The sequence below is a fragment of the Neurospora crassa genome, linkage group V, assembly GCF_000182925.2.
Source record: "Neurospora crassa OR74A linkage group V, whole genome shotgun sequence".
Lineage (NCBI taxonomy): Eukaryota > Fungi > Ascomycota > Sordariomycetes > Sordariales > Sordariaceae > Neurospora > Neurospora crassa.
This window is the reverse complement of record NC_026505.1, coordinates 6076129-6101326: the sequence shown is the minus strand read 5'-3', so window position 1 is coordinate 6101326 and position 25198 is coordinate 6076129. Positions and strand designations below refer to the sequence as shown.

General features: G+C 45.8%; 6 protein-coding genes across 6 annotated transcripts; 5 read left to right on the top strand and 1 right to left on the bottom strand.

Annotated features, from left to right (window-relative positions):
- Positions 1–329: 329 nt before the first annotated feature.
- NCU17043 (hypothetical protein) lies at positions 330–1235 on the top strand. Its single transcript, XM_011396555.1, has 2 exons — positions 330–863; positions 928–1235. Exons 1-2 carry the CDS (start codon positions 547–549, stop codon positions 1049–1051), a joined length of 441 nt encoding a protein of 146 aa, XP_011394857.1. The 5' UTR covers positions 330–546; the 3' UTR covers positions 1052–1235.
- A 2870-nt stretch (positions 1236–4105) lies between these two features.
- On the bottom strand, positions 4106–7772 carry NCU07246 (Swi4). Its single transcript, XM_950728.2, has 3 exons — positions 7437–7772; positions 7152–7347; positions 4106–7087 (listed from the first exon to the last, which is right to left on the bottom strand). The coding sequence occupies exons 1-3, from the start codon at positions 7497–7499 to the stop codon at positions 4845–4847; spliced, it is 2502 nt and encodes an 833-aa protein (XP_955821.1). The 5' UTR covers positions 7500–7772; the 3' UTR covers positions 4106–4844.
- A 1487-nt stretch (positions 7773–9259) lies between these two features.
- NCU07247 (DUF6 domain-containing protein) lies at positions 9260–11446 on the top strand. Its single transcript, XM_950729.2, has one exon. The coding sequence runs from the start codon at positions 9638–9640 to the stop codon at positions 11102–11104; it is 1467 nt and encodes a 488-aa protein (XP_955822.1). The 5' UTR covers positions 9260–9637; the 3' UTR covers positions 11105–11446.
- Positions 11447–12712: 1266 nt separating this feature from the next.
- Positions 12713–14173, top strand: NCU17042 (hypothetical protein; the record flags this gene model as incomplete). The annotated part of the gene is made up of 1 exon (XM_011396554.1): positions 12713–14173. One exon carries the CDS (start codon positions 12713–12715, stop codon positions 14171–14173), a length of 1461 nt encoding a protein of 486 aa, XP_011394856.1.
- Positions 14174–15258: 1085 nt separating this feature from the next.
- On the top strand, positions 15259–16614 carry NCU17041 (hypothetical protein; the record flags this gene model as incomplete). Its single annotated transcript, XM_011396553.1, has 3 exons — positions 15259–15505; positions 15728–15803; positions 15930–16614. The coding sequence occupies 3 exons, from the start codon at positions 15259–15261 to the stop codon at positions 16612–16614; spliced, it is 1008 nt and encodes a 335-aa protein (XP_011394855.1).
- A 1454-nt stretch (positions 16615–18068) lies between these two features.
- On the top strand, positions 18069–19694 carry NCU07249 (hypothetical protein; the record flags this gene model as incomplete). Its single annotated transcript, XM_950731.1, has 1 exon — positions 18069–19694. The coding sequence occupies one exon, from the start codon at positions 18069–18071 to the stop codon at positions 19692–19694; it is 1626 nt and encodes a 541-aa protein (XP_955824.1).
- Between the last annotated feature and the right edge of the window lie 5504 nt (positions 19695–25198).

Sequence of the window (25198 nt, the reverse complement as noted above, 5' to 3'; positions counted from 1 at the left end):
GGGGAAAAAAACGTCTGCATACACAATCCCGTCAGATCGATGGGTTCGGGATATCAACTGCTCAGAGGGAAAATGACGAATTGCACGGTGTGTCTGTTGGTGAGCCTAGACTACACTTCACAACGCCTCCACCTCTACCACCCCTGTCATCGCCAACTCTGGACAAGACGACCTTTGCCTTTCAGGACCGTGAGGCCACATCTGCGGTATCAATTCCACCAGGGTTGGACGAAAGCTTTATCTATCAGCCCAGTCCGAACTACATCGATCACACCTCGTCTTTTAACATCCCCAGCTCGGTTTCTGCCGAGGCGGCGGCGATACCGCGTCGAAGATCTTACACAAAGAGCGTGCCAGTTGGTATACCTATACCCAGCAGCAGCTCTCCTTTATTGAGTGGAACTACTTTAACATCTTCGTCAGCATTTCATCCATCCAGCGATCTGCCACCATCAATACTGTTCTCGCGACCTCCACCAGTTTCCCAAGACTATCAGTTCGTTGGAGGACATATGGGACATCGCGTGTCAGTCGGCAATTGGCACCATGACGAACTCGAGGTTGATGGGGAAATCATCCCTGTTATTAATGACGATGGGCACGGTTGGCAACGACACACGCAAGTGTATGGTGGGGGTGTCTGCCTTGCATGTCTTGGAAACGAAGGCGGATTCTATGGTCCCAATGTGCCACTCGAGGATCGACGATATTAGCCCTTGCCCGAGGTCTCACCGGAAGTCTGTTTCTGTTCCAATGAAGTCCCTTTTGGGTTTTGGAGATAACCAGAGCCTCAGCCGCCATGCACCACTCTGCAGGCATCCAAGCACAAAGACCGCACACACATACATCCAGCGCTCGGTGGGGTAAGTTGCTTTCGGGTCTCTCCTGCATCTCCCATAGGCTGAGTACGGTACGGACTGCATACAGGCGTTTATTTGAAAACATTAGCATCATTGGTCCTCTCGTTTTTTGCATTGTTATCTTAGTGGGGGAGGTCACCCAACGATTCACAGCGCCGTCGAGCGGGGGTTGTTTTATTGTTGTGTGGTAAAGGGGCTAGGTGGAGTGGTGAACGATGTCATGATCTGTTTCTTTGCCATAGATTTCTCTCTTTTTTTCTCTCTTTCCCGCGCAAAAGGTCTTGGTTACATGTGTCATGGTTTCTCAGTTCCCATTCTGTTCGCTATTCTTTGCGATACCCTTCTTCTTCTCGTTACTATCCGCCTTTCAACGTCCAATTTCAGCCCTTCACTCACTATACCTTGCTCTACACAAAAGGAAGTTTTACCTCTCCAAGGGTATCTTCAAGTCCCACATGTTCAGTTGTCGATGCCTCTAAGGCCTTGGTTGTATCATTCAATCCTTTATGCACCTCATCTTTTCCATAATTCCAGTCCCGGACTACTACTTCTCGTTACCATGTCGGTGCACCGCATTTTGTATATTCTATTCAAGGTCTCATGCCGAATGACCCCGTCCCACAACTGAAACAGGCGAGGCATGGCATTCTTCCCGAGCGAGTACGATGTAACCCCGTTGACAGTTGACTTGCCGATCAGTCTCAGCGTCCACGTGGGGTATGTACATGTAGTGTAAGCCCAAAACGTCGAACCAGTCAGCCCTATGGAAAAGCCACCCATTTTCAATGACGGCCATGTTGCACGCACGCATGTGGTAGGACCTATTTGTTCCTGTTTGATGTGAGGAGAAAAAATGATAAGATGGACGTTAGGGTTGAAGCTGGATGCCGAATTCGGAATGCGTCACGAATTTGACAGATGATCGCAACACTCCCCTTCTATCCCTTGTTCACTCGCTATACCTTACAATCTGCTAATAAGGTTCGTTTTCGTAAGAGAAGCCCTGGGCAAGCACCTCCTAGTCATTGTTAGTCACCTCTGCTAGTTGTACATGTCAAAATTCAAATTCCGAAAGCGTTCGGTCTCGGACTCACTGACCCTTGTGACGTTGTCTTACTCTTTTCCCCACATCACTCACATCCTTCTGGAAGCCCCGTGCAGATTATGCAATGCGGCTTACGCTCTCCCGCACGGGAAGTCGGGGACGGGGAGAATTGGAAGGAATGCTTGGTCAGACTGTCAGCCTAGCCCTATCCTTCTGGAAATTTGAAGGAATGGAGGATTCTGCAAAATCTGCAGGGGGGGTTTTGAGTAGAGATGTATGATGCAATTTCAAGAATTAGCCATCGGTATGGGGACTGAAAGACGGAAAAGAAAACGGATTTCCTTTTTTTTTTTAAAAAAAAAAAAAAAAAAAAAAAGAAAAAAGAAACGGAAAGCAAAAAGGAAAACTGGCAGACCCTGGTTAAGACTACCTACCTACCGTCTAACTTCAACAATCCGAACAACAGTAAACGATTGTCACCCGCTACTACACTGAAGAATGCGAAGCAGTGGCTAGTGCTGTTGTCACCACCAACGAAATAGGCACGTGCTATCATCTTACCTAGAAAGGGAAGGATTCTATTAAACGTCACGCACGACGGCTATAATAATTACACTTAACGCAACGGGCGATCCACCGACTCGCCCAACGGGCCGGCGGGAAAGTCGAGACTTGGGTTCGCCGATTTCTCGAGGGAGGATATAATCCCAGGTAGGGAGGGATTTACTGGTAGGGCGGGAGGGATTGGGTCTTTTGTCAATCGTCGACTACCATAGAAATAAAAATAGTCATGCACGAAAACTTACTAAATTAGCGTAGATCACTGTATACCACAGATTACCTACCTACTCTAGGGTACAAATCACACATTCGGCAAGAATGAATGCGATGGGGAAAGAATGCAATGTAGAAAAAGCGGACGGACACAAGGCGGCGGTAAAGGCGGATCGCGGCACGGACTGTAACTGCGAACTGCGGGAAAGAATATAATAGGCGAAGCTAAGGATTAATTTCTTAGATAGGTACCTATTTTACAACTCCGAGAAGTGTGAGAATGGAAACCACGGGAGGAGACCTACCCGCAGCATACATATAGAGGCGGCACAGGTACTATCAAAATAATCATTCGACAAACTACTACGGCCAAACATCCTTCCATCTCATTAGCTACCTACCTAGGCGCTACCGTCCGATGCTGGTTTGTTTGTTACCTTAGGTAGCTCGGTACACTAGGTAGGCATATTTACTATAGGTACTATACTCTGCCCACTACTGTGGTCGCGAGCAAAAGCAAGGTAAGTAAGATGATGCATTAAATAGAGGTAGTCAACGAATGAAAACACATAGGATGGAAGGTTGACACAAGGTCTCGAGCTAGGTACCTAACAAACAAACCAGTACTGCACTGGACTGTACATAGGTACCTACTAGGCAGAATGCTCTAGAATGACTTTTAGAATTGAGAAGGACCTTTTAGCCTACAATGAAAATGATGAAATGAAGATATGGAAACAACATAAGCTTGTATCGATAGTTGTCACAACGTCCTTGACTGAAAATCAAATATGCGTGGTTATAAACATCCAAAACGCTGTGACTGGCAAAGGGGTCTTGCTATTTCGACATTTTCATGTCCTCTGACAAACATTTTATCCCAGCCGCATCTATTTAGTGTTCATCAGCAGCAGCGAGCGGTAATAGTGCGCAATTAGGTAGTCTCAGAGGTTCCAAGAGGTTCCTCTTAGTGGATTGGTATCTATTCAGGCAATAAGATAGCATCAGAGGGTTAAGAAAGATGTGGAGGTTGGGACATACCCATCTGGTGATGGAATTACTTCGCCAGGTGTCGCCGTTCCTCTACTTATGTTGTGTGATGAGTAGGTACGTCTCGACGCTGTGACTAACTAGTGTAAAGGAGACACAATAGACATGACGCCCTGGAATGCGTCAACTAATGCACACGCAGTGGAAACTACCTACCTACCACAAGACAAGCCTTTCCAGGACTTGAGCAGTCTATCTGTTAGGATACCTCTACCTCTAGGTAGGTATCGACCTCGAGTAGGTAGAATTTGAATTCCCTGGGGCCTAGCTACCTACCTAGGCGGAAAAGTGAACAGGAAGTCAGGAATGCCATTGACGCCAATAACAGGATACAATACAAAACGATTATGTACATGAACATAAACAACAACCCAATGCGCCTTTTGTGTAATCGTGTGCCGCTTATAGAGCTAAAAACCACACCTCAGTGACCTTACCCGTGGCATTCGTGGTGTCGCCTTTGCTCTATCTCCTGAGTCCTTACGCTTATTTTCCTTTCGTTTTCTCTATTCCACTTTCCTTTATACCAATCCAACCGTCCACATCCGTCTACACCGTTCCCTTTTAGCATCCATGCCACAACAGCCGGTTTCAAGTTTGGAGAAGCAAAATGTCAAGAAGAGTGTGAACCAACAGCAAGATCCAACCAACCAACCACCCATGAACCATAGCGTGCAAGCGAAACCATTGGATGAAAGCAAGAAAGTGAACCCCCCTCTAACAAGAAGGGGCCAAAAAAGCACACCACAAGTTTTCTAATCCCTAAACCAACTCTTAATAGGAGGCAACCTAGGCAAAACTTGACCCTCCTCCTCTCCACCCACTTCTTCTTGTTTATATTCTTCCTCCTCCATCACTTGCGGGAGTAGCTCCGCGTATCCGCTTTCTCCTGCGATCCATCTTTTGCCGCTCCCCCCCATTCCCGAACCACCATGCCACACCAGACTTGCGATGCCTCCCTCTACCTCATGCATCGTACATCCCTGACTTGTCAAACCGGAATCCGTCTGCATCATGCCATATCCGTATCCATATCCATCATATCCCCACTGCGGGACGTGCGGTCCCTGCGGTCCCTGCCACCACCCCCCAGCCATATTCATCGCGTCCACGTTCTAAACAGCCGCGATTTCTTGGATTCGTTCGGTTCTTTCCGCTCCAGCTCGACCATTAATCTCCCTCTCTCCATCCACCTGGGCGGCAGCAGCAGCAGCGGTCCTACTCCCTCTCCTCGACATCTCTCCATCTCCATTCCCACCCCTCAACGCAGGCAACACGCTCTCCCTCCTCCCATTGCTTGGTTGACCTCCGCCGCCGGAACCGTCAGCAGCATTCCCCCCACCGCCGCCGCCCACGGCACCAGCAGGCAAGTCAGTAACGCTCTCATCCTCCTGCTCCATCAACTTGATCATCTCCTCCAGGTTTTCCTCGAGGTTTTCTTGCTCATCCGGCGGCAAACACGACATCAGGAGGTGTTTGTACTTGTCGATGCGCTCGCCTGTGCCTAGCATGCCGCGGGCTTCGACGTAGTCGTTTTCTGCTGAGCGTTGTTCTTGGAGGATGGAGCGCAGCTCGGCGGCGAGAGAGAGACGGTGGGTGTAGTCGTCCTCTTCTTCTTCCCGATCTTGGTCTTCGACTTCGGTGTCTTGGGAGGAGGGGCCTGGTTGTTGTTGATGTGCTTGTGCAGCGGGGGGGTCTGGGTGTTCCGCTTCGGACTCAGTTTCGTTTTCGTCCTTGGGAGGTTTGTCTTTTTGATCTGGTATCGGGGAGAGTTTGGGTTTCTTGGATGGAGAAGATGACTTTGATTTGGTCGAGGTGCCGTTCGTGACTGCATTTGCACGGTCCAGTGCGGCCAACTCTTGCTTCACGGCCTCCTGCACGGATATGCGGTTCTGGTGCGTCACGAACGCCAACACCTTATGTCGCGCCGTGGCCATCTCCGCGGCCGTCTTGGCGGCTACGTCGTCCGTGTCGAGGCGGGAGTTGTAGTCGTCGATGGAGGCGGTGAGGGCTTTGAGCTCGGACTGGGTCTTGTTGAGGATGCGCCGGGCTTCCTTCTCGGCGTCGTCTTTCTCCTTGAACTCACTGTCATACGTAGCGGTAAGGTCCTTGAGCTTCTGGAGGACCAAGGGCGTGATGCGATTTTGCACCGTGTTGGCCGCGTCGCTGCTGTAGTTCGGCTGTGAGTTCTTGCGGCTCGTGACCATGGACTCGGAGATGGCTTCGTGGAAGGCATCATGACGTTGGGTATCGGGGGCGAACGGGCTGGAGGATCGTTGCGGAAGGTTGGAGCGGGATTTGGAGATGGAAGCATTGAGCTCTTTTATCAGCTCTTCGGCACGTATGCCTTGCTTGTTCGGGATGTCGGTGCTGGCGCCACGGCCGAGGAGGGCCCTGATGCATTTTCGGGCATCGCGCATGGCGGCGAGATGGACAGCCGTGTTACCATCGTTGTCCTGGGCGTCTAGAAGCTGTTGTACGAACTCGGGGTGGTGTGTCTCCTGCAACCTATTGAGGATGATGTCGAGGTAGTACCGCGAGCACGACTGGCTGTTGACACGCCCAATCTTCATGACAGCAGCGTGATGTATGACTGTGCAACCTGACAAATCCCGGCAATCGATGGTGGAAAAAAGCTCCTTCATAACCTGCGGAAAGGTCTGTTTCTCGAAGCAGTTGGTAAAGTTGACCGCTCGCATAAACGGTGTCTCTCCTCGTACGTTTTGTGCGTCCAAGCTAGCTCCAAACTTCTTCAACTGCCTCATCACATCAACATCGCCCATGGCAGAGGCCCAATGAAGACAGGTGTGACGCTCGTTATCGATGGGCCAGTCGGGCTTGAAATTGGGAGGAGGGTCGGGTCGCACGGCCGGCTGCTCGTTTCTAGAGAGCAAAAAGTAGTCGAGTAGTTCGTCACCGTAGACTGCATGCTGCTGTTCCGTCATATCCTCTATCAACTCGTCTCGCTTCCGTTTCCTGTGCCCGGTCGAGAAGTGTGAATGATCGTAGCGGTCGTCCTCGGCCATGTAGGAGGCCGAGGCCACAGTAAGGTTGTCGGGTGTATCGTCGTCGTGCATGTGCGTATCGGCATCGTTGTAGTCTGGGGCTTGTGCAGGAAGACCTTTGCGACCGGGTGGTAAGAAGGTGCCAGGCTGAGGGGGGTTGGCGTTCTTTGCCGACTTACTGCCCCATGTCGGAACAGCAGGCTTGACCTTGGGGGCCTTTGGCTTGCTGGCGTGTCTAGGTGCAGGAGGAGGGCTCTCGTTGCCCGGTTGGAACTCGAAGATGGGTTTTAGCCGTTCGTAGATGTTATTGCGGCGAGCGAGGGCTTCGGCCTGTTCGAGGGGGATCCAGGTGCCTGGCGAGAGGGATAATTAGCAATGGGCGGGATGTTCACAGAGACCTTGACATGAGTTTCGCACCCTGGTATCTCCCATATCCGCCTTGAATCTTCTCGTGGGTGTCTTTTTGTACCTCGCGCTCCAGGATTCTCGTTCGGGCGGGCTTGTCGAAGCCGGCAGCCTTGAGGATATGTGTAGCGTTTACCCAATCATCGTGGCGACGGCGCATTACATGCTCCTTGAGATCGACACCAAACTGATACTCCCATACTGGAATCTACAAACCACGACAGCACACGGTTAGCAACATGCTGCACCAAACGAGCGACGAGGAGGGGACCACGGAGAGAGAGGTAAGAGACGTACACCGCTATAGGTCGCGCTGTAGATTCCCGGCTCGGGGTTTCCCCCGACATTCTCCTTGACCATATCTGAATTTGATTGATGTCAATGGATGGGCGCAGGGCAAATGTCCCCAGCGGTTGAGGGGGAAGCTAGAATCGCTACGGGTTGAGCAAAACGTGAGTGGGCTGATGGACTACCACAAGTCGGCTGCTAATTGATTATGGCTACCGTGAGTAGGGTAGGTAGAAGATAGGGAATGCTGTATCTGATTACTGCCTCGTTCAAGCTATCAGTACTCTGCCTCGTCGTGGTGGTTGGCTAGAGGGTTGGAGGTGGAAATCGAGGCACGAAAAGGACGCGGTGATTGCGGGCGGGCGACGCGGTCGACGCGAATCCAGTTAAAGTGCCTGGGTGCCAAGCCCGCAATCCAGTTGAGTTCACGTGACAAAGCGGAGAAGCCAAAGTCAAAGCGCTGAGCAAACGAGGCCGTGGAAGCGTATTTGGGACATGACTAGCATCTTTCCTGCAGAATTACACATTATTGTGATAGTGCAGCTCTCAAGCGATGCAAGACGGAGTTACGAACAGAGCTGGTCCGGCTCTTCATCCCAAGGGAATCATCAACTTTCACAACAGAGCGCAAACAGGTGAAGGCGCCTTCACTTCTTTCATGAGGCATGGACATGCGGACACTCCAAGGCCAGCGCAGTCAAAGACGTGCTATGAGCGGCACGTCGTCATCAACTCGTTGCTTGGCTCCTGACAACTGCTGTGCACCATGACTGCAATGCCTCTTTTATCATTACTATTGCTTTCCTGCTCTTTTTCTTCATTTTACTTTGCATTTTGCGGACTTCCGGCTTGGGTAAAATCTAGTGATGATTCTCTAACAACATTTTACTCCCCTCTGCATCAAGATTCCCGTAATGATATGGACACAACGACTTCACTTCATAGCGTTGGCTGACATGCCTTACGCAGCTAGACACCGGTACATGTAACTTGGCCTATTCGAGTTTACCGTGGTCGGCGTTGCAGTCCTCGGGTTCTGTTCGGATCTGACTTGGTATCTCGAGGTGCGTTTTGGGACAGTAACGAAAGCCATAAGGAACATGTCCAGAGGTGATGAGGCGGTCCGATGTTTTGTGCATGGTTCCAATCATTGGAGCCTGTTTATTCTTTTTCTTTGCCCTCCCCATTCTGGCTTTCAACGCCAAAAGGCTTGGATCAGCAGTAATTCCAATCACGGGCGGCATTCTTCTCGGTTTGCTCATCTTTTTCGTTTTTCCGTTTCCTTACGCCCCCTTTTCTTATCAATAGCGATGACTATCTATCCCCAACTATACCTATCTCGTTGTGGCCAGAATAGTTGACACCTTTGATATTATACCTTGGGTGTACTTCCACTATGCGTCCAAGTGTCATTGTTACACGTCTGGTCTGGAGTCCTAGGCGATTTCGAATGAAAACATAGGTACAAATCGGACTCTAGCTAATGTCTTTTCGAGTTGGTGTGATGCCTTGTACGATCTTGCAACAGCCTTTTCTTGATTCTTGACGAGCGGTAGTGGACTGGTTTCGAGGTGACAATGTCATGGATGCGGAAATAATTGTTAGCGAGGTACCCGCTGTAAAACCCGGTGGTCCGCTGTAACCGCGCTATAGCCCCCCACTGTGGCAGTCCCGTGCGTGGATCGTTTCAGCCCTGTGCAGGAACTGGCTCCCCACAAGATCTCAGATCGACGCATCTCATTGGCGAGGTGGCTAGATCCCCCACGTTTCAGTTGGCAAGGAGGCGCACATGCCGCCGTCGTTTCCCGCATTTCGTCTTCTCTCCCTTCCCCTTCCACTTCCATCTCCCCGAACCCTAATTTCATCTCCATTTGTACAACCACCACCACTCTTGGTCATTTCGGACAGTCAGCTGTCCTGTTTTTCTCCTTGGCTCCTTTCTTTGCATGATTGTATATTCACTGTCGCTTTTATTTAAATATAATCTGGAAGGCCCTCTGCTCGTTCTCATTGACGCGCTCTCGCTGCTTTCGCCGTCCCTTTTGCTCGTCGCTTCGCTACTGCTCTCTGTCCTCCATTGTCGCCATCTCCACGACCACATCGCGAACCACCATTCGGAACTGGTACCCGATCCCGACCTCGAACTCCATCACAACACCCTCCAATGCGCCATCGCCCCTCGACAATAACGTCCCGACCGTCACCCAACCATGGCGCCCGACACGCACTCCTCCCACCCCCTTCTCGACCCCTCCTCCTCTCTTCCGCACGCCAACTCCAACGATGACCGCGGCCGCCGACGCACCCCCTCCCCTTACCACCAAGTTCTCTACGACACCGAATCCAACTTCGACCCCTCAGCCGCCGACCCCTCTCCCTTCTCCTCCTCCGGTCGACCCTCCAACCCCCGCCGCACAACTTCCACCTCCCTCCGCTCCATCACGCCCGTCCCCCTCGCAGCACAAGCCCTCCACCTCGACACCAAGTTGCGCTACCGTCTAGCCGCCTTCTTCTTACTCGTCTCGCTCGTAACATTCACCGTCCAAACGGAGCTTGCTTCCATCGTCCAGCACGACCTAGGTTGGGACAAGGCCTACTGCATGCTCTACCTAACCCACGGCTCCTGGGTTTTCCTGTTTCCCTTACAACTAGTTGTCCTAAGGTTACTAAAGCGGGAAATGCCCTGGCGACCCTTTTGGCGGCAAGTCTTATGGGAAGTCAGGGTAGTTGGGTCCATGGTGGAACACCAAAAGCTGGATGTACAAACCCCGAGGAGAAGAAGAGGGAGGTCAAGGGGAGGCCAACAACAACAAGCAAACTCGCCATGGCGGTACCTAGCCTACACCACAGCAGGCGTCACTTGCGCACTTACCGTTGCTGGACTGAGCTGGTACTTGGCCGTAAGCATGACGACCCCGTCGGACTTGACGGCCATTTACAACTGCAGTGCCTTTTTTGCATACGCATTTAGTATCCCGCTGCTTAAGGAAAGATTGCACATGGGGAAGATTGTTGCAGTGGCCATTGCGATTCTGGGTGTTTTGATCGTTGCTTACGGCGATGGCAATCCCGATTCCAATTCGGGCGCAGGCGAGATCAATGGCGGCACCCGCTTCTTGGGCAACATCATCATCGGCGTCGGATCCGTCCTCTACGGCCTCTACGAAGTCCTCTACAAGCGTTTCGCATGTCCGCCTGAAGGCACCTCAGCTTTCCGAAGCGTCACGTTCGCGAACACCTTTGGAAGTATGATCGGGATGTTCACTGTTTTCGTACTGTGGATTCCTATCCCCATCTTGCACTGGACGGGAATCGAACCCTTTGAAGTCCCCACGGGCAGAGCGGCCTGGTTGTTGTTTTGGAGTATTGTCATGAACATGAGCTTTGCGGGCAGCTTTCTGGTGTTGATTTCTCTGACGAGTCCCGTGTTCAGCTCGGTGGCGAGCCTGTTGACGATTTTCATCGTGGCCATGTCGGATTGGTTCATGACGGGCAAGCCGCTGAGCGGGGCGTCGATGCTGGGTGGGGTGTTTATCATGATGGCGTTTGGACTGTTGAGTTGGTCGACGTGGAAAGAGATGGAGGAGGAGGAGGCGAGGAGGAGGAGGGTGGTTGCCGCCGGTGGTGGTGGGGAGGAGGAGGTGGAGGATAGTGAGAGTGATAAGGATGAGGTGTAGACGGGTTCGGATGGTTGTCCATTGGCTTCTTCCTCTCTTCTCTTTTTTCTTCTTGGATTTTGGCGTCTTCTGTTCTCTTTTTTGGCTGTTTTCTTTGGACACACAGAACAGAACGGTCATATGATAGAGGTGGCCTCGCACAAACCGTATCGAGAGATTAGGGTGGCATGTTGTTTTGGATCTGCATTTAGAGAACTACATGGCATATAGAAGGTTATTATCTTTCGCACATCAGGCACGGGTCTGATACACCTTGCCCTAGATGACTAGCTGTTTGGACAGCCTTGGCAAAGAGAATATTGTCCTGTATCCCCTGCCTCCGCGTCTGAAACTGGTTGGGCCACACCACTGAGTCATTCGGATGGACTTATTGGATTTGGAATATCATTTCCCTCAAGTATGAATACTCGCTTGAAGAAGGGGACAGAGGTCAAGGGTCATACGTCTTTCCTTGGCATGTCCTTCTTGATGACGGAGCAACTTGATAGACGATGTAAAGAAAACGGAAGTGGTGGGGATGCCTAGAAAGGTAAGGGGATTAAGGATTTCTGCTCGATACCTAAGGTGATGATGGGGATCAGGACCGTGGTAGTGAGAGAGATGTTGAAGCCATCACCAGTTCTTGGCATTCTCTTGGCACTAGTGGATACGATCCACATATGGCTAACCTGTATATATGTATAAGTCAGATTTTATCCTCCTTCTCACCGTACTCTTTCTCTTCGTCTCTCAATCAATCAAGACTTTTACTACCACAATGTCGTTCACCGTGATCACTCCCTTCCGTACATGGTTCAACAAGAGAGAAGAAAGCGGGGGATGAGAATGAGGAAGGTGCGGTGCAGAGAGCTGGAGTGTCGCATTAGTTCGGCTTCAAGGAAACTGTGATGTTTGACACACACTGCTTTTATGTCCCATGAAGGCAAGGTGGGCTTTCATGAAGTGTTGCCGTAGGGTTTCCTTCCTTGGACGGAATCTTTCGAACCAAAGTCTTGTCGAGATACAGTGTCGTTCGGTGCTAAGTTCGTTCCGGCAGTTCTACAGTATCGATCGGAAGCACCTTTTTGGTGGCAGAAAATCTTTGGGTTAGGGTTAGAGGAGAAACCCTTACTGCACTACTGCCAGAACGAACACGGCCTTAGCTTCCACTTTCTATCTCAGTTCAATCACCTCGTCTCCTTCCTGGGTACCATTTTTAACCCTTCCTCACTTTTACAACTACCCCGCCTTGTTCACCCACACCCACTTTCCCACGAGCAACCAAGTACCTCTAAGCTTGACAGAAGCCCCGCCCCGTCGCGACCGATCTTCTAGCCTTTTCCTCGCGACAACCCCTTCCAGTTCTTTAAATCCAAAGGTCATCACGATCAGGCGCTGCGATTTTTCGCTGCGCAGGTGGTAGACGACCACTCAAAGACAGCCGGCTTCCTCCCCTCAAAATCAGAAGGTATCATTCATGCCCTCCCACTATTCACTGCCTGAGTGACGGCACCCAATCTGAAGACAAGCTGACCAGCTCAATCCACAGGTCCCTCTGGCCCCGACCGTTTGTTCCACGACGTGAAAGTTTGGAACGATCCACTTACCTCTCTCGAGAGAACATCCTCGATGAATTCTTCACAGCCCCAGAGGATGGCGCCCATCCAGCGCCTTCCCTTCGAGCTCAAGGCGCAGATCGCTCGTGAGCTGAGCGACTTCGACCTGTACGACCAACGCAACTATCAGATCGACCCCTATGGCCACAGCTTCTTCAACGGACACACGTATGAGTGGCAGCCGTTACAGAAAGCAGGCGACAAGCCCCAGCTGAGTTTTCAGCCAGTTTACGACGATCTGCGTGCGCTTTCCCTCGTTTCGAAAGACTTCCGTGACCCGGCGCAGCGCGCCCTCTTTGCCGTGGTCATTGTTGGGGACCCCACGGCATACTTCAAGCTCTTCCGAACTCTGCTCGAATCTCCCCAAGTCAGATCCTACATACGGTGTCTCTTGGCCATTTCAGTTCGAAATCCTGACGCAGAGAAGCGACGTTCTGAGATAGAAACGTCCCGCTGGGCTGCTTTCGTCGACATATTCGGCGACCTTGTTGTCTTTGGCCGGCATAATACTCACGACCTTCGGAACCACCGTTACTTTTACGGACTCAGGTACCGGTTATACCCACGCGGCCTTCCTGTGGTCTTATCATCGGACCGCATAGCATCATACGAGCTTGAAAGCCGGAAGTTTTGCCAACTAGTCACCGAGGTTTTGCATAGCATTCTTCAGCTATGCCAGTCGCTAAGAGCGTTTCATTTACACTGCAGTAATGGGTCTTGGGGGCAACAAGAAGATCCATGTACATTCTGGCCTGTGGGTAGGAGATGTTACTCGTGGACAAAAGCGCTCGAAAGCGACCCTTTCCTCAACACTCTAACAATTGACATTCGTGTTTTCGAAGCTTTTTATGGGTCCATGATCATGGCCAATGATAGATTTCCACCGAACATTGAACATCTCACTATTGTTGGCTCAATAACCCATGAATTCCGCAACAACATGCTGGGTATGCGCCATGTCTGCGGTTGGCTCAGCGCCTTTACCAGGCTGAAAACGCTCCGAATTTGGTACGGGATTCGTACTGCTGCTCGCTCAACAGTCCATAACTGGAATAACCTTCTTCTCAAGTTGAAAGCTACCCTGGAGCAGCTTGTGCTGGATGGTGCTGGGACGCTGCTCCACTTGCGTGCCAATAACATCCTTGGCCCCCGGGTACTCCAGCAACAGCGGCTGTTTGGTCCAAGCCTTATGCTATCATGCTTGCCGGAGATGGAAAAGCTCAGATACTTGAGTGTTCCGATACATTATCTCAGAAGATGCCCGGACGGTATGGAGCCACTTGAGTTTTTGAGCATGCCTAACGAAGGCCAAGATGTTCGCCAGTTTGTGGAAGCAGATGTAAAGTTTCCGAAGTCACTCGAGAGGGCTGAAGTTATGATGGTTCAGCAAGTGGAGGATAATAGAGTCACAAAGGTCAAGGCGCTGAAAATCGATCTGGGTAAGGACGGCCACACAACTGGACAAATAGTATGATTGAAGGAAGGGCGTGGGAAGGGTATAGACGGATGGCACAAAGTAGCAGGCAGCAGGCAGCTTTCGAATGCGATGGATCATAACTCACGTAGACGACTCTGAATCAAGCAGTTGGCTGTTGATACTACTTGGGACAAAGTGAGGACGCTTATAAGAATCTGATCGCAAATCCCACTCCCTTTTTCTGCCCGCTCATATGAACATTTTCACTGCCTCTTCATGCCTCAGCAAGGTGTGGATCAATGATAGGCAGGTATCATTTCCATTCCTTCCTTCTATTGTTTGAGAACCTCTATTCGCACGGGGATCACCTGTTACTTTTCTAGGTATGACTTGATTGGATCTCTGTATATAAAGTCAAGAATGGCAGCAAATTACTCGCTGATCTTCTGCGCATTTTTGGGTGTAGATTTCAGCCCTATAGCCTTGAGATATGACCCAAGATTCACTTTTTCACATTTTTATACTTAAAACTTTTTTTCTCATTTTCCAATGTTTTCCTTTTTTCTCCTAGATTTCCTTACGATACTGAGCACGTATAGTTTCCAGGAGAGCTATAGTACGTAGAGAAAAAATCAAGAAAAAAATTGATATATTCTATAACCCTCTACTTGAGGTTTTAAGGTATGAAAAGTCTTAGTGAAGTTTCAGTTCTTCGCTCCCCGTGCGAATAGAGTCTTATCACCGTGCGAATAGAGTTTCTCTTTTGATTTGGGCGACGATGTTACTGCATTGGAAAGGCGAAACTCTGCAGCCAGAAACGGTGCTTGGTGTGTGGCAGGTGTCATCAGCTGAATGGGCGGCCCGATATTTCTGGGTAGGGGTGCGACTTCCTGTCCATGTACCCGCAGCGCATGCGAGTTTTTTTTCGTGCGGGGAGGTTTAACTCTCTGCCTGAGCCTCGACCACTGGTTTTCAACTGCAATAAAATACCTCTAGGCAGTCAAGACGTCAAAAACAACACAACAATAACAACAACAACAACAACAACAACAACAACAACAACAACAACAACAACAACAACAACAACAACAACAACAACAACAACCTCGACCAGTTACCGAGTCGCAATCGCATTGCCTACCATGGCTCGCTTACATCAGCTCCCAATCGAGGTACGGGCGCGGATATGCGAATTCATCGGCAACATTGCCGACGCCCCCTCCGACTACCAGCCCGATCCGCGCGGACTCGATAACTTCTTTCCGACGGATTCGTGGCTGAGCCCTACGTACTCGTCAATTTACAGGGATCTACGGTCATTGGCGCTTACTTCGAAAGCTTTCACGGACTCAGCACAGCGCGTTTTGTTCAGGATTGCGGTAGTCAAAGGTCCCAGGCGTATTATGAGATTACTGAAAAGCCTGCTTCTCTACCCTAAAAATAGGCGGTATATTCGGTCTCTCTTCGTCACCCGCTATATTTATATGGACTCAGATTCTGACTCAGATTCTGAACCCACTGAGTGGAAGTTCAGTCGGGAATTGCGTTCCCTTGTCCTAACAAGAGAGATCGATGAACTTCATGACGCAAGCTTTTTCCGCGCATGTGAAGCCGGTGTTTCACTTGGAGAGTCCTACGGCGCTGATGGCTTGGACGACCCTTCGGACGACTTTCTCATGGGATTCAGGTTCAATTTTGAGGACCATGTCTTGAGGGCGATCATCCAGCTCTGCCCCTTTCTAAGCGGATTTCATATATGCTCAGCCCATTCAGGTTCGGGTTCAGGTTTAGCTAGGATAACGGTACCATCCAGCTTAGATGAATGCACTTCCAATACTTTCCCGCAACTCAAATCCCTTACGCTCAACTACAATGCCCTTCAAGATCGGGTTGACTCTATAGCCGCCAGACCAAGATACCTCTACCCTGTGGGATGTCCCCCAAACATCGAAAGACTCACACTAGCGGGGTATTGGTCTTCTAAAGTCCCGAGCATCAATTACATTCACTCGTGGATTCGGAGCAACACATCGCTGAAGGAGCTTCGGGTCGTCAACGGATTCGACGATCGCCTTTGTGCCTTCGATCGCCTGGGTGCCTTGTATGCTGACAGTACAACACGCAAGAGGATTGTGAATTGGAACACCATCCTTCCTCTGTTCAAAGACACTTTGGAACTTCTCGTATTCGATGGATATAAAAGTATACACGAAGATTCAGAAGTCCGTTTTGGCCCCACGCGGATGCTCTCTTGTTTAGGAGAATTTGAGAAGTTGGCCTACCTCAAGGTGCCATTGCACATGCTGCGGCAAGACTGCCCCAAGCTTTGCGTGCCAAAAACAGGACAGCACGTCTTGGACCTCGTGCAGGCCAAACTCCCAAAGGGGTTGAAGAAGGTGGATATTGTAGTGTTCGGAAGGGGAGAGCTTGCCGAGAACACCAATGAATGGGAACAGAATTGGATTACCCCCATCGAGACCTTCCAGGTTCGGCTTTAGATAATGGTGCAGTTAGCTGCGTTGGTTTGGGACGGGAGGAACGATATGTCCGGTAGGAGATTGGTTTCTAGGATCTTGAGGACTACCTCAGGTATCGTCACTTTGTTTCCTTCTGTTTCGGTCTCTTTGGCCAAATACTCGACATTTGTGTTTTTGGCTTCTTTCTCGTCTTCTTTCAGCTAGCATCTCAATGAGAGTACCATCAGAGATATATGATGATATGCAAGTTCTGTTCCACAGTTCTAGTGCAGTTGAGCCGTTGCGCTTGCCTACCACACTACCACGGCCAGCCGCAAGTAAAAGGCAGGCTGACTAGTTGTTCCTGCCAGGTGTTCAAGAACCATTGCAGCCTTCGCGCCGTTATTGCCAGCCGGGGGTCGGTTCCTTCTCTAGGTTGTTGTCTTGGGTGAGATGCCGAAAGGAGTCAACGCAGTCGCATCAAAGCCTCAACCACTCACCTCATTCATTTCTTCTCGCATCACAACAATCCTACCGCCATACTTGTTCTACTTGAGCCAACCACTCAAGCTCTTGTCTTCCTCTCAGGCGTGCCGTTATAAGGTCTTTCGCTTTGCACTGCTCAATACAATTCTTCATTCACAGGCAGATGAGTCCCGGCTAGTTACTAGCAGCGTGAGCTTGAGAGCCTTGAGGCCTTCCAGCCGACGGCACATCCCCAGATGCCATAATGTTGACGTGCAAATAGGATCTATAGTTCCTCTCAATATACCACAGGTGTCCACGTTTGATGACACGGGCGTTTGCTGCTCGACAATGAAGTGTTTGAGCATTTGATTGACTCAAAGAGCATTATGTGCTGTTTGCTGAGAGTCACGGCCAAACAAGGACACTTGGGTGTGGGACTGCGAAAGATTCACATGAATCATTCAACGCTGTAGTGTATTTAGTGTATTGTTGACACTCCAGTGTAATGCTCTTGCCTTTTCCTCGAATACCTAACATTCATCGGGATGCACTGTTGGAGAATGCACTTTCCGAGTTCCACCTCGTTTTGCCGGCCGGCTTGAGCGCCTTCACTAACAGGCTTGTGATCCTGCCTACCCACTCAAGAATCCAGTATGCTGGCCAGTCAAGTATTCCATTTTCGTCCGTTTGTTATCCAAGAACTTGTCACATTCCAGTCACTTACCTTCTCGGTGAGTCAGCACACCCCGCAGTATTTGAACTTCAGGCCGCCCTCCTCCGTTAACCGAAACCTTTTGCGTTCGCCGCCCAGACTATTCCAGCCAGACCTATACCTTGCACCCACCTCGACATTCGCTTCTACGCCCGCCCCTCTCCAGCCTGGCAATAGTCCCAAAGACGGCTCTCTAGCATCTTGCCAACATGTGTGTATCCTTGCCATCAACTTCCCCTTGTCGCGCAATGATTCCAGAATCATACTAACACATGATGCCAACAGTAGCACCACTTCATCGACTGCGAGCGAAATCATGTCACAGCGAAAGAGCGACAACTCCCTCAAGAACATCACGCAAGGGGGTTACAGCACCTTCAACGATATCCGCCCACCATGTCTTCCAGGAACGACGTCGATCGACAAGCTTCCCATTGAGCTCTGGGAGAGGATCTTCGAATTTGTCGGCGACATTGCTTACGTCTCAGGGCGCGACCGGGTTGACTTTCCCGACGATGAAACACCGTATCCCTACGTACCTCGAGACACGCATCTGGAAGTCCCCTGTCGTACAGAGCCCACACCTTACGACTATCTTCGATCGTCATCACTGGCGTCTAGAGCGTTCACGGTACCCGCACAACGGGCCCTCTTCAGGGTTAGCAAGACACGCAGCTCAATAGGCATGCTCCGCCTACTCCGGAGTTTGCTGGAATACCCGGCAAATCGAAAGTATGTGCAGTGGCTTGTGACGTCTCCGCTGCTTCGCGAAAATAACTACGACTGTCAAAATCCTCCCGACATCCTCGATCCTATCTCGGCATTGGTACGGACCCTCGGCCCGCTCTTACGCACACCTGTCTTGGACCAATTGCAAAACGTCGAGTTCTTCGGACGCCTGTTGCAACTCTATATCCCAAGGGACCCCAAATCTTTCAGCGGGTACACTGCTGAAACGAAAATCCCAGATACAGATGACTTGAGATCATTTTACCCAATTCTGGGAGACCAAACTCTAAGAGCCATCTTGGAACTTTGCCCTCAAATCAGGGGAGTCCGACTGTTTCATCGTAACACCTTCATTCATTGGGGATCGCTTCCATTGGCACCAGAAGCCTTTTTGTGTCTGCCGAACGGTCTTCTGGGGCAGGATTGCTTTAGGCTCAAGTCCTTAACACTGGATCTTGGTGCACTCTATTGGTCCCTGCTAGGACTCCGTGAAAAGGTTCCCGAATACCCTAGCGGATGTCCTCCCACCGTTGAGTATCTGAAAATTGTGGGCAAAAACAGCTACATTTCTGGGACTCCCCTCGACGACTTTTACGAATGGCTCAGCACGAACAAAAAGTTGCGGGAACTGCGAATGCTTCAAGGAGCTGATTGCCATCCGTGGCCTGGGGCTAAGAAGCAGAACTGGAACACAATAATTACAATGTTCAAAGACACGTTGGAGGTTCTCATCATGGACGGGAATCGCTACCATGAAGGTACGTATCACGATGGAGTTCGGTTCGGACCCAGCGGGGTTCTTTCCACACTACAATGCAAGAAATTGGCGTACCTCAAGGTACCACTACACTATCTCAGGGACGATACGCCAAAGCATGAGCCAGTTGATGTTGACTGGGAGGACTTGGAACTTGCCGTGCAGCCCGACGGCTCGGCAATGGACATAGATGATCTTTTTCAGGTGGATGAAGAACATGAGGACGATGGGCAAGAGAGCGATGGGGAGGAAAACAACGAGTCGGACAACCCTCCGTCAAGGTATAATCGCTTAAGGGGCATCCGGATACTACAACCTGGTGACGAGCATAATATCCTTGGCCTCATTCAAACTGAATTTCCCCCTTCTTTGAGGAAATTGGAGGTTGTGGTTGTTGAACCAAGTATGGAAGAGGATAAAGATTACGCGTGGAGAACCATTGGAGTTCCTATCTAGCCGCATAGAACCTCGCTACGGAGGAAGCAGTCACGGAGACTGAACATGACATCTTTACAAATCTTTTGTGCGTTGGGATCTGACGGTGGTATTGACAGACAGTTTGAGGATTCGGCTGGTTCATGGGCCCTGGCCTCCTAGGTTTGTCGAAGTGGACTAGTGAAAGAAGCACAGTTGAAAGTCATCGGAGTCACACTTGTTGAACTATATGAAAGGGAGTGATCACGGGGAACGATATTGTGGTAGTGAAAGTCTTGATTGATTGAGAAAGAGAAGAAAGATGAGGAAAGGAGGATGAAATCCGACTTATATATAGGGTAGCTAGGTGTGGATCGTATCTACTAATGCTAAGAGAAGCTAAGAATTGGTAATGGCTTTAATACTCCCCCTCGATCCAAATATAGATTGCCCTGGAGATTCTTTGAAAAGGTGTAGTATTTATAGGCGTCTCTCGCGGCTGGTACTAGTAAAAACCTAGTAGGAAAAGGATTACTACTACGAGAGTAGATGAAAGTAAGGTAAATAGAAGAAGCGATAAGAAGAAAGAAGAAAGAAAGTATAGTAATTTTTGTTGTGGTGGTCGTGTAGTTACGAGAGTACTACTAATCGATTTATTTTAACGAGATGGTTAAGATGGGCGTATATTTGAAGTAGTAGTATAATAGGAAGGTAGTTAAATAATTGTAAATCGATTTTTAAAATTTCTTATATTATAAAGTTTCGCGGGACCCGGAAAGTCGCGATTTAGATTGTTAGGGTGTGTGTGGCCCTAGGTAGGGGGAGTAGGAGTTATAGGTAAAGCGGTTAATTTAAATATAGAATATAATGAAAGATAAAAAGAGAGGGTTTAGTAGAGGGATAATTATTTGTATATTTAGAGGCTTTTAGTAGTGTAACGCTAAGAAGATAGACGGTTAAGTATTGAAAAAATATTATTTAATTTTTAATAGCAATGGGGTAGAAGGTTTTAATAACTTTAAGGCCTATTAGTATTATTCGAAAATACTTTAGGGAAGTACTTTTGTAAAGATATTAGCGATTTATTCCTTAGTAGCTACGTATTAGAAATTTATTCTTCTAAATATTTATATTTCTTAGTACTATATCTTTTATATATTAATATATTTAATATGGGAGTAGTATTATAGGTTTTTTATTAGAGTTATAGTATTTTAATTATTGTAATGGATAATAATAGTATTTATAAGTAAGAAAGTAAAGTTAGATAATAGTTATTTAAGTTAGATTGCTTCTTTTATTATTTAAATTTATATTATAACTTCTACTTTATAAGAGGATAGGGTAATAGTTTATTATTATTTAAATTGCTAATTAATAGTTATACTACTAATATAAAATATATAACCCCTTATAGATTATTTAGTAGAAGTATCCCTTCCCTAATTTATATTTATAAATTTAATAAATATAATTAATAGATTGGAATAAGTAAGGTATAAAATAAATATACCCTTAAAATACTTAAATATACGTTTTATAATTATAATATAGGTTTATATTGGTTTAGTAAAGTACCGGTTGTAAAAGGATACTATAAAAGCGATATTTAGCCGGGTATTGAATATAGTATATATAAGTAAATTAATAGTATTTACGTATTAATATTTATTAAAATTAAGAGTTTAAAAACCTTCCGGGGGTTCGGGAATTTTATTATTATTTATAGGGGTAGATATTGGCTTGCAATTTAATATTCCGAAATTACTAAGTACCTTCTTAAGGTAGGCCTTCTAATTTAAATGAAGTGTATGTTTTGGTTTATTGCGGGTTATAGTTATACTTAGGTAATATAAATAAAGCCCTATATCGGTTATTTTAAAACGTTTGTTTAATATATTTTTTAGGGCCTAAATGTCTTTCGCGGATAGTCTAGTAATAAGTAGATTGTTAATATAGATAGTAATATAGGTAGTACCCTTATTAAAAATAGTAGTGTTAGTTAGTAGTAGTATAAAATTAAAATTGTTAAAAAAGGCGGTTAAGGTATTATATTAAATACGGGGGCTCTATTTTAAATTGGATAAAGTGTAGTTAAATTTATATATTAGGGTTGGGTTGCTATTAATAATATTAGGAAGTTATTCTATATAAATATTTTCCTTTATTAAGTTATAAAGAAAAGCGGTTTGAATGTTTATTTATTCTAATTTTAAATTAAGGGCGGCGGCGAAGGCGAATATAAATTTATAGTTTATAGGCTTTATAATTAAAGTGAACGTTTTATTATAATTAATCCCTTTTTGCTATTTAAAGTTATAGATTATTTAACGAGCTTTATAATAAAGGATTTTACTATTAGAACCGGTTTTAAATTTATATATTTATTTCCCGGATAGTAGTTAATAGTTAATATTATAAGGGAGAAGGGTTTAGGTTTAGTTTTTAATAAGGGATTAATATTTGGTTTATATAGCCGTTTGCTAGTAGTTTTAGTTCGGTTGTTTTATAGCCTTTCGAAGATTTTTAGGTTCTAGTATTAACGGTATAGTAAGGGTAACGAGAGTTAGTAGGTCGATTTCCGGTTTATTAATAGCTTTTAAGAATAATTATTATTTATTAAGGATTATAGGAATTAGGGGATATAATTTAAAATAACGATCTATAATAGTATATTAGTAATTAGGGTCGAATAAGCCTAGGTTATTACTAATAAAAATAATATTATAGATTAGTGTAAATAGTTTTAAAGGTAGAGGTAGGAGTTAGGGTAATTTATTTAAGAGTAATAGTAAGGATAGGAGGGTAGTAAAATAAGAAATAAGTAATAATAGTATAAGTATATTAATTTCTCTTTCTAATTACGTTAGAAGTTCTCCTTCTAAATTTCGAATTCCCTTTTTATCCGAGCTAGGGAGCGACGGGGATAATAATAAAAGTGGTAGTAGTAGTGGTAATAGTATAAGTATTAACGTTGGGGTAGATTGTAGAAGTATTAAAGAGATACCTATAGGGCGTATATTCGAATTTTTCGGGTAGCCCTCTGCGGGGTTGGATGTAGGATTGGAAATACTAAATAATAAGGTGCGTAAATCTATTTTAGAAGAGGTACTAGAATTAAAATTCGGTATATAATTAAGGGAGGGTAGATTATTAGGCGAATTAAATTCTAATACGGTAGGGTTAAGAGAAATATATATATATATTTCGTTAATAATTATATTATTAATAAAAATTACCCTATTATTATTTATAAGAATAATATAGTTCGACAATCCCTTATAGTTTAATAATTTACTTCGGCCGGCTATTAAAGCTAATTTCCTTATAAAATCCGTATTAGATAATTTATAATAGTAGGGGGCGCTAATAATTTGTAGGTACGAAAAATTAGGTTTATAGCCGGTTTATACTTTAAATAGTATTTTATTTATAATCCTACTCGAATAGCGGTTCTTTAAGTAGATAATTGTACGTAGAAGTATTAGCTATAAGCGATAGTTAAAGCTACTATTTTCTAAAATAATAATAAAGCGCTCTTATAAAATCCTATTAAAACGTGTCAGGAGGCTAAGAACTCGTGCATAGAAGCACCTCAGCGGCTGCTGCTCCCCTTCGTCAACCGACGCGTAGGATCACTAACAATAACGCCCATATCGGGTCGGGCTCGCAGGAAGGATAATCCAGCATCGCGCCGAGGCGCTAGACTAGTACGAGGCTCTATAATGTTCGTTAGCGGATAAATAGAGTTTATATAGGTATAAAAGAGGTTTAACGAAGTATAATTTATTGTAGTCGGTAGCTATTAATATATTTTTAAATTAACCCCTAACTTACTATCCCCTACGTATAGCCACAACTATAGTTACCTTAGCCTACTTTTCGCCTACGTTCTTAATAAATTAATAGTTCTTCCTCCGGGAGTTAAGCTAGTACTATTAAAATATATATATATAGCGGCTAGTCCGTTTCTCGCACCGTTAAAATTATTTTTTACCCCTTTTATACTATTACCCCTATAGTTACTATAATCGAAACGATTTAACCCCCTCCACCTTTATTATAATAATACTAATTTACTATAGAGTTTATTAAAGAAAATAATAATAAAGACTACCCCCCTATACTACCCCAGGCTCCTCAATCGTACCCCCAAATCTCGGAAGCTAATAAATTTATATATAAATAATAATTATTCAAATTTCGGTTCGCTACAATTAAACTCCTCTTTAACTATCTCCCCTTATATATATCCTAATAAGAATAATTCGCTTTTGTAGGCTTCGTTAAATAAAATTCGGTAGAAAACTACCCCCTTATCCCTATTAGGTTTTATTACTAAAATTACTTCTTTTATAACTAAATTCGTATTTCTACTATACTTCCCCTTACTACCCCTTTATTAGCGGCCGCTACTATAACTACTCCTTTATTAACCGTAACTACGCCAGCCCGTATTAAATATTATTTTAAATATAATATTATTAAATTTACTAGCGAAAATTTCTTATAATTATAGAATTACTTTTATAATATCGATATATATTTTTAAAAGTACCTCCGTACTTCCCTTTTATTCGCCGTTAATTATATCGAGGGTAATCTTAAAAATGTATAGATTAAATATATATTAATTCTCTATAGTAAGCCCGGGTATAATACTATTTATAATACGCTTATATAGAGCGACCTCTATACTTTTTTAGAAATTAAATATAATAGTAATACTTAGGCTATTAAATAATCCGCTCTCAATAAATTCGAACGTATATAGTAAAGTACTTCGGAAACTATTTATAATTTCTATAATTACTATTATACTAAAGAATTTAATTTATTATATAATTAATTAGAGTATATTCGGGTCGTTACTTAGGCCAACCGGTTACGCCCCCTTTTTAAATAAAGTATCCTCTCGACGGTTAGTATTAATATAATAAATAAAGTAGTAGTATACGTAGAATAGTTAAAAAGTTTAAAGAATATTGAACTATTCGTATTATATCGCTAAAATTAAATATCTTTAAAGTATATTCTATTATCTTCTTTATCTTTATACCCTCCTACTTCCTCTTCGAATATTCTATTTTAGTCGTCCTATAGTAATAACCCTTCTAATTTTCCCTATTACCCCCCTACTACTTTCTAAATAAACCCCAATCTTATTTATTCCCTTTATTATTAGAAAGGCTATACGTATAGCCGGTATATTTAATTAAAATTATTAAATATTTACTACAAATATAGTATAATAGGCTATTTTATAGTAACGTACTTAAACCGAACTTATTATAATTGCGATTAAGTTGGCTATTTAATATAGAATTGCCCTATTCTTATAAATACCCCCTTGTACGGAACGAATATTAAGCCGATTATAATTAAAGTAGCGGTTATAACCGTTTAGAATAATACGGGTAAATTATAAATGTATTTAGAAACAAGGTTATTAGTGAGGATTTATAAAGATTAGCGGAGTATACGAGGGTTAATAAATTTGAGTACGGAATTAAATTTAATTAATAAATATTTATTTTTATTGGATA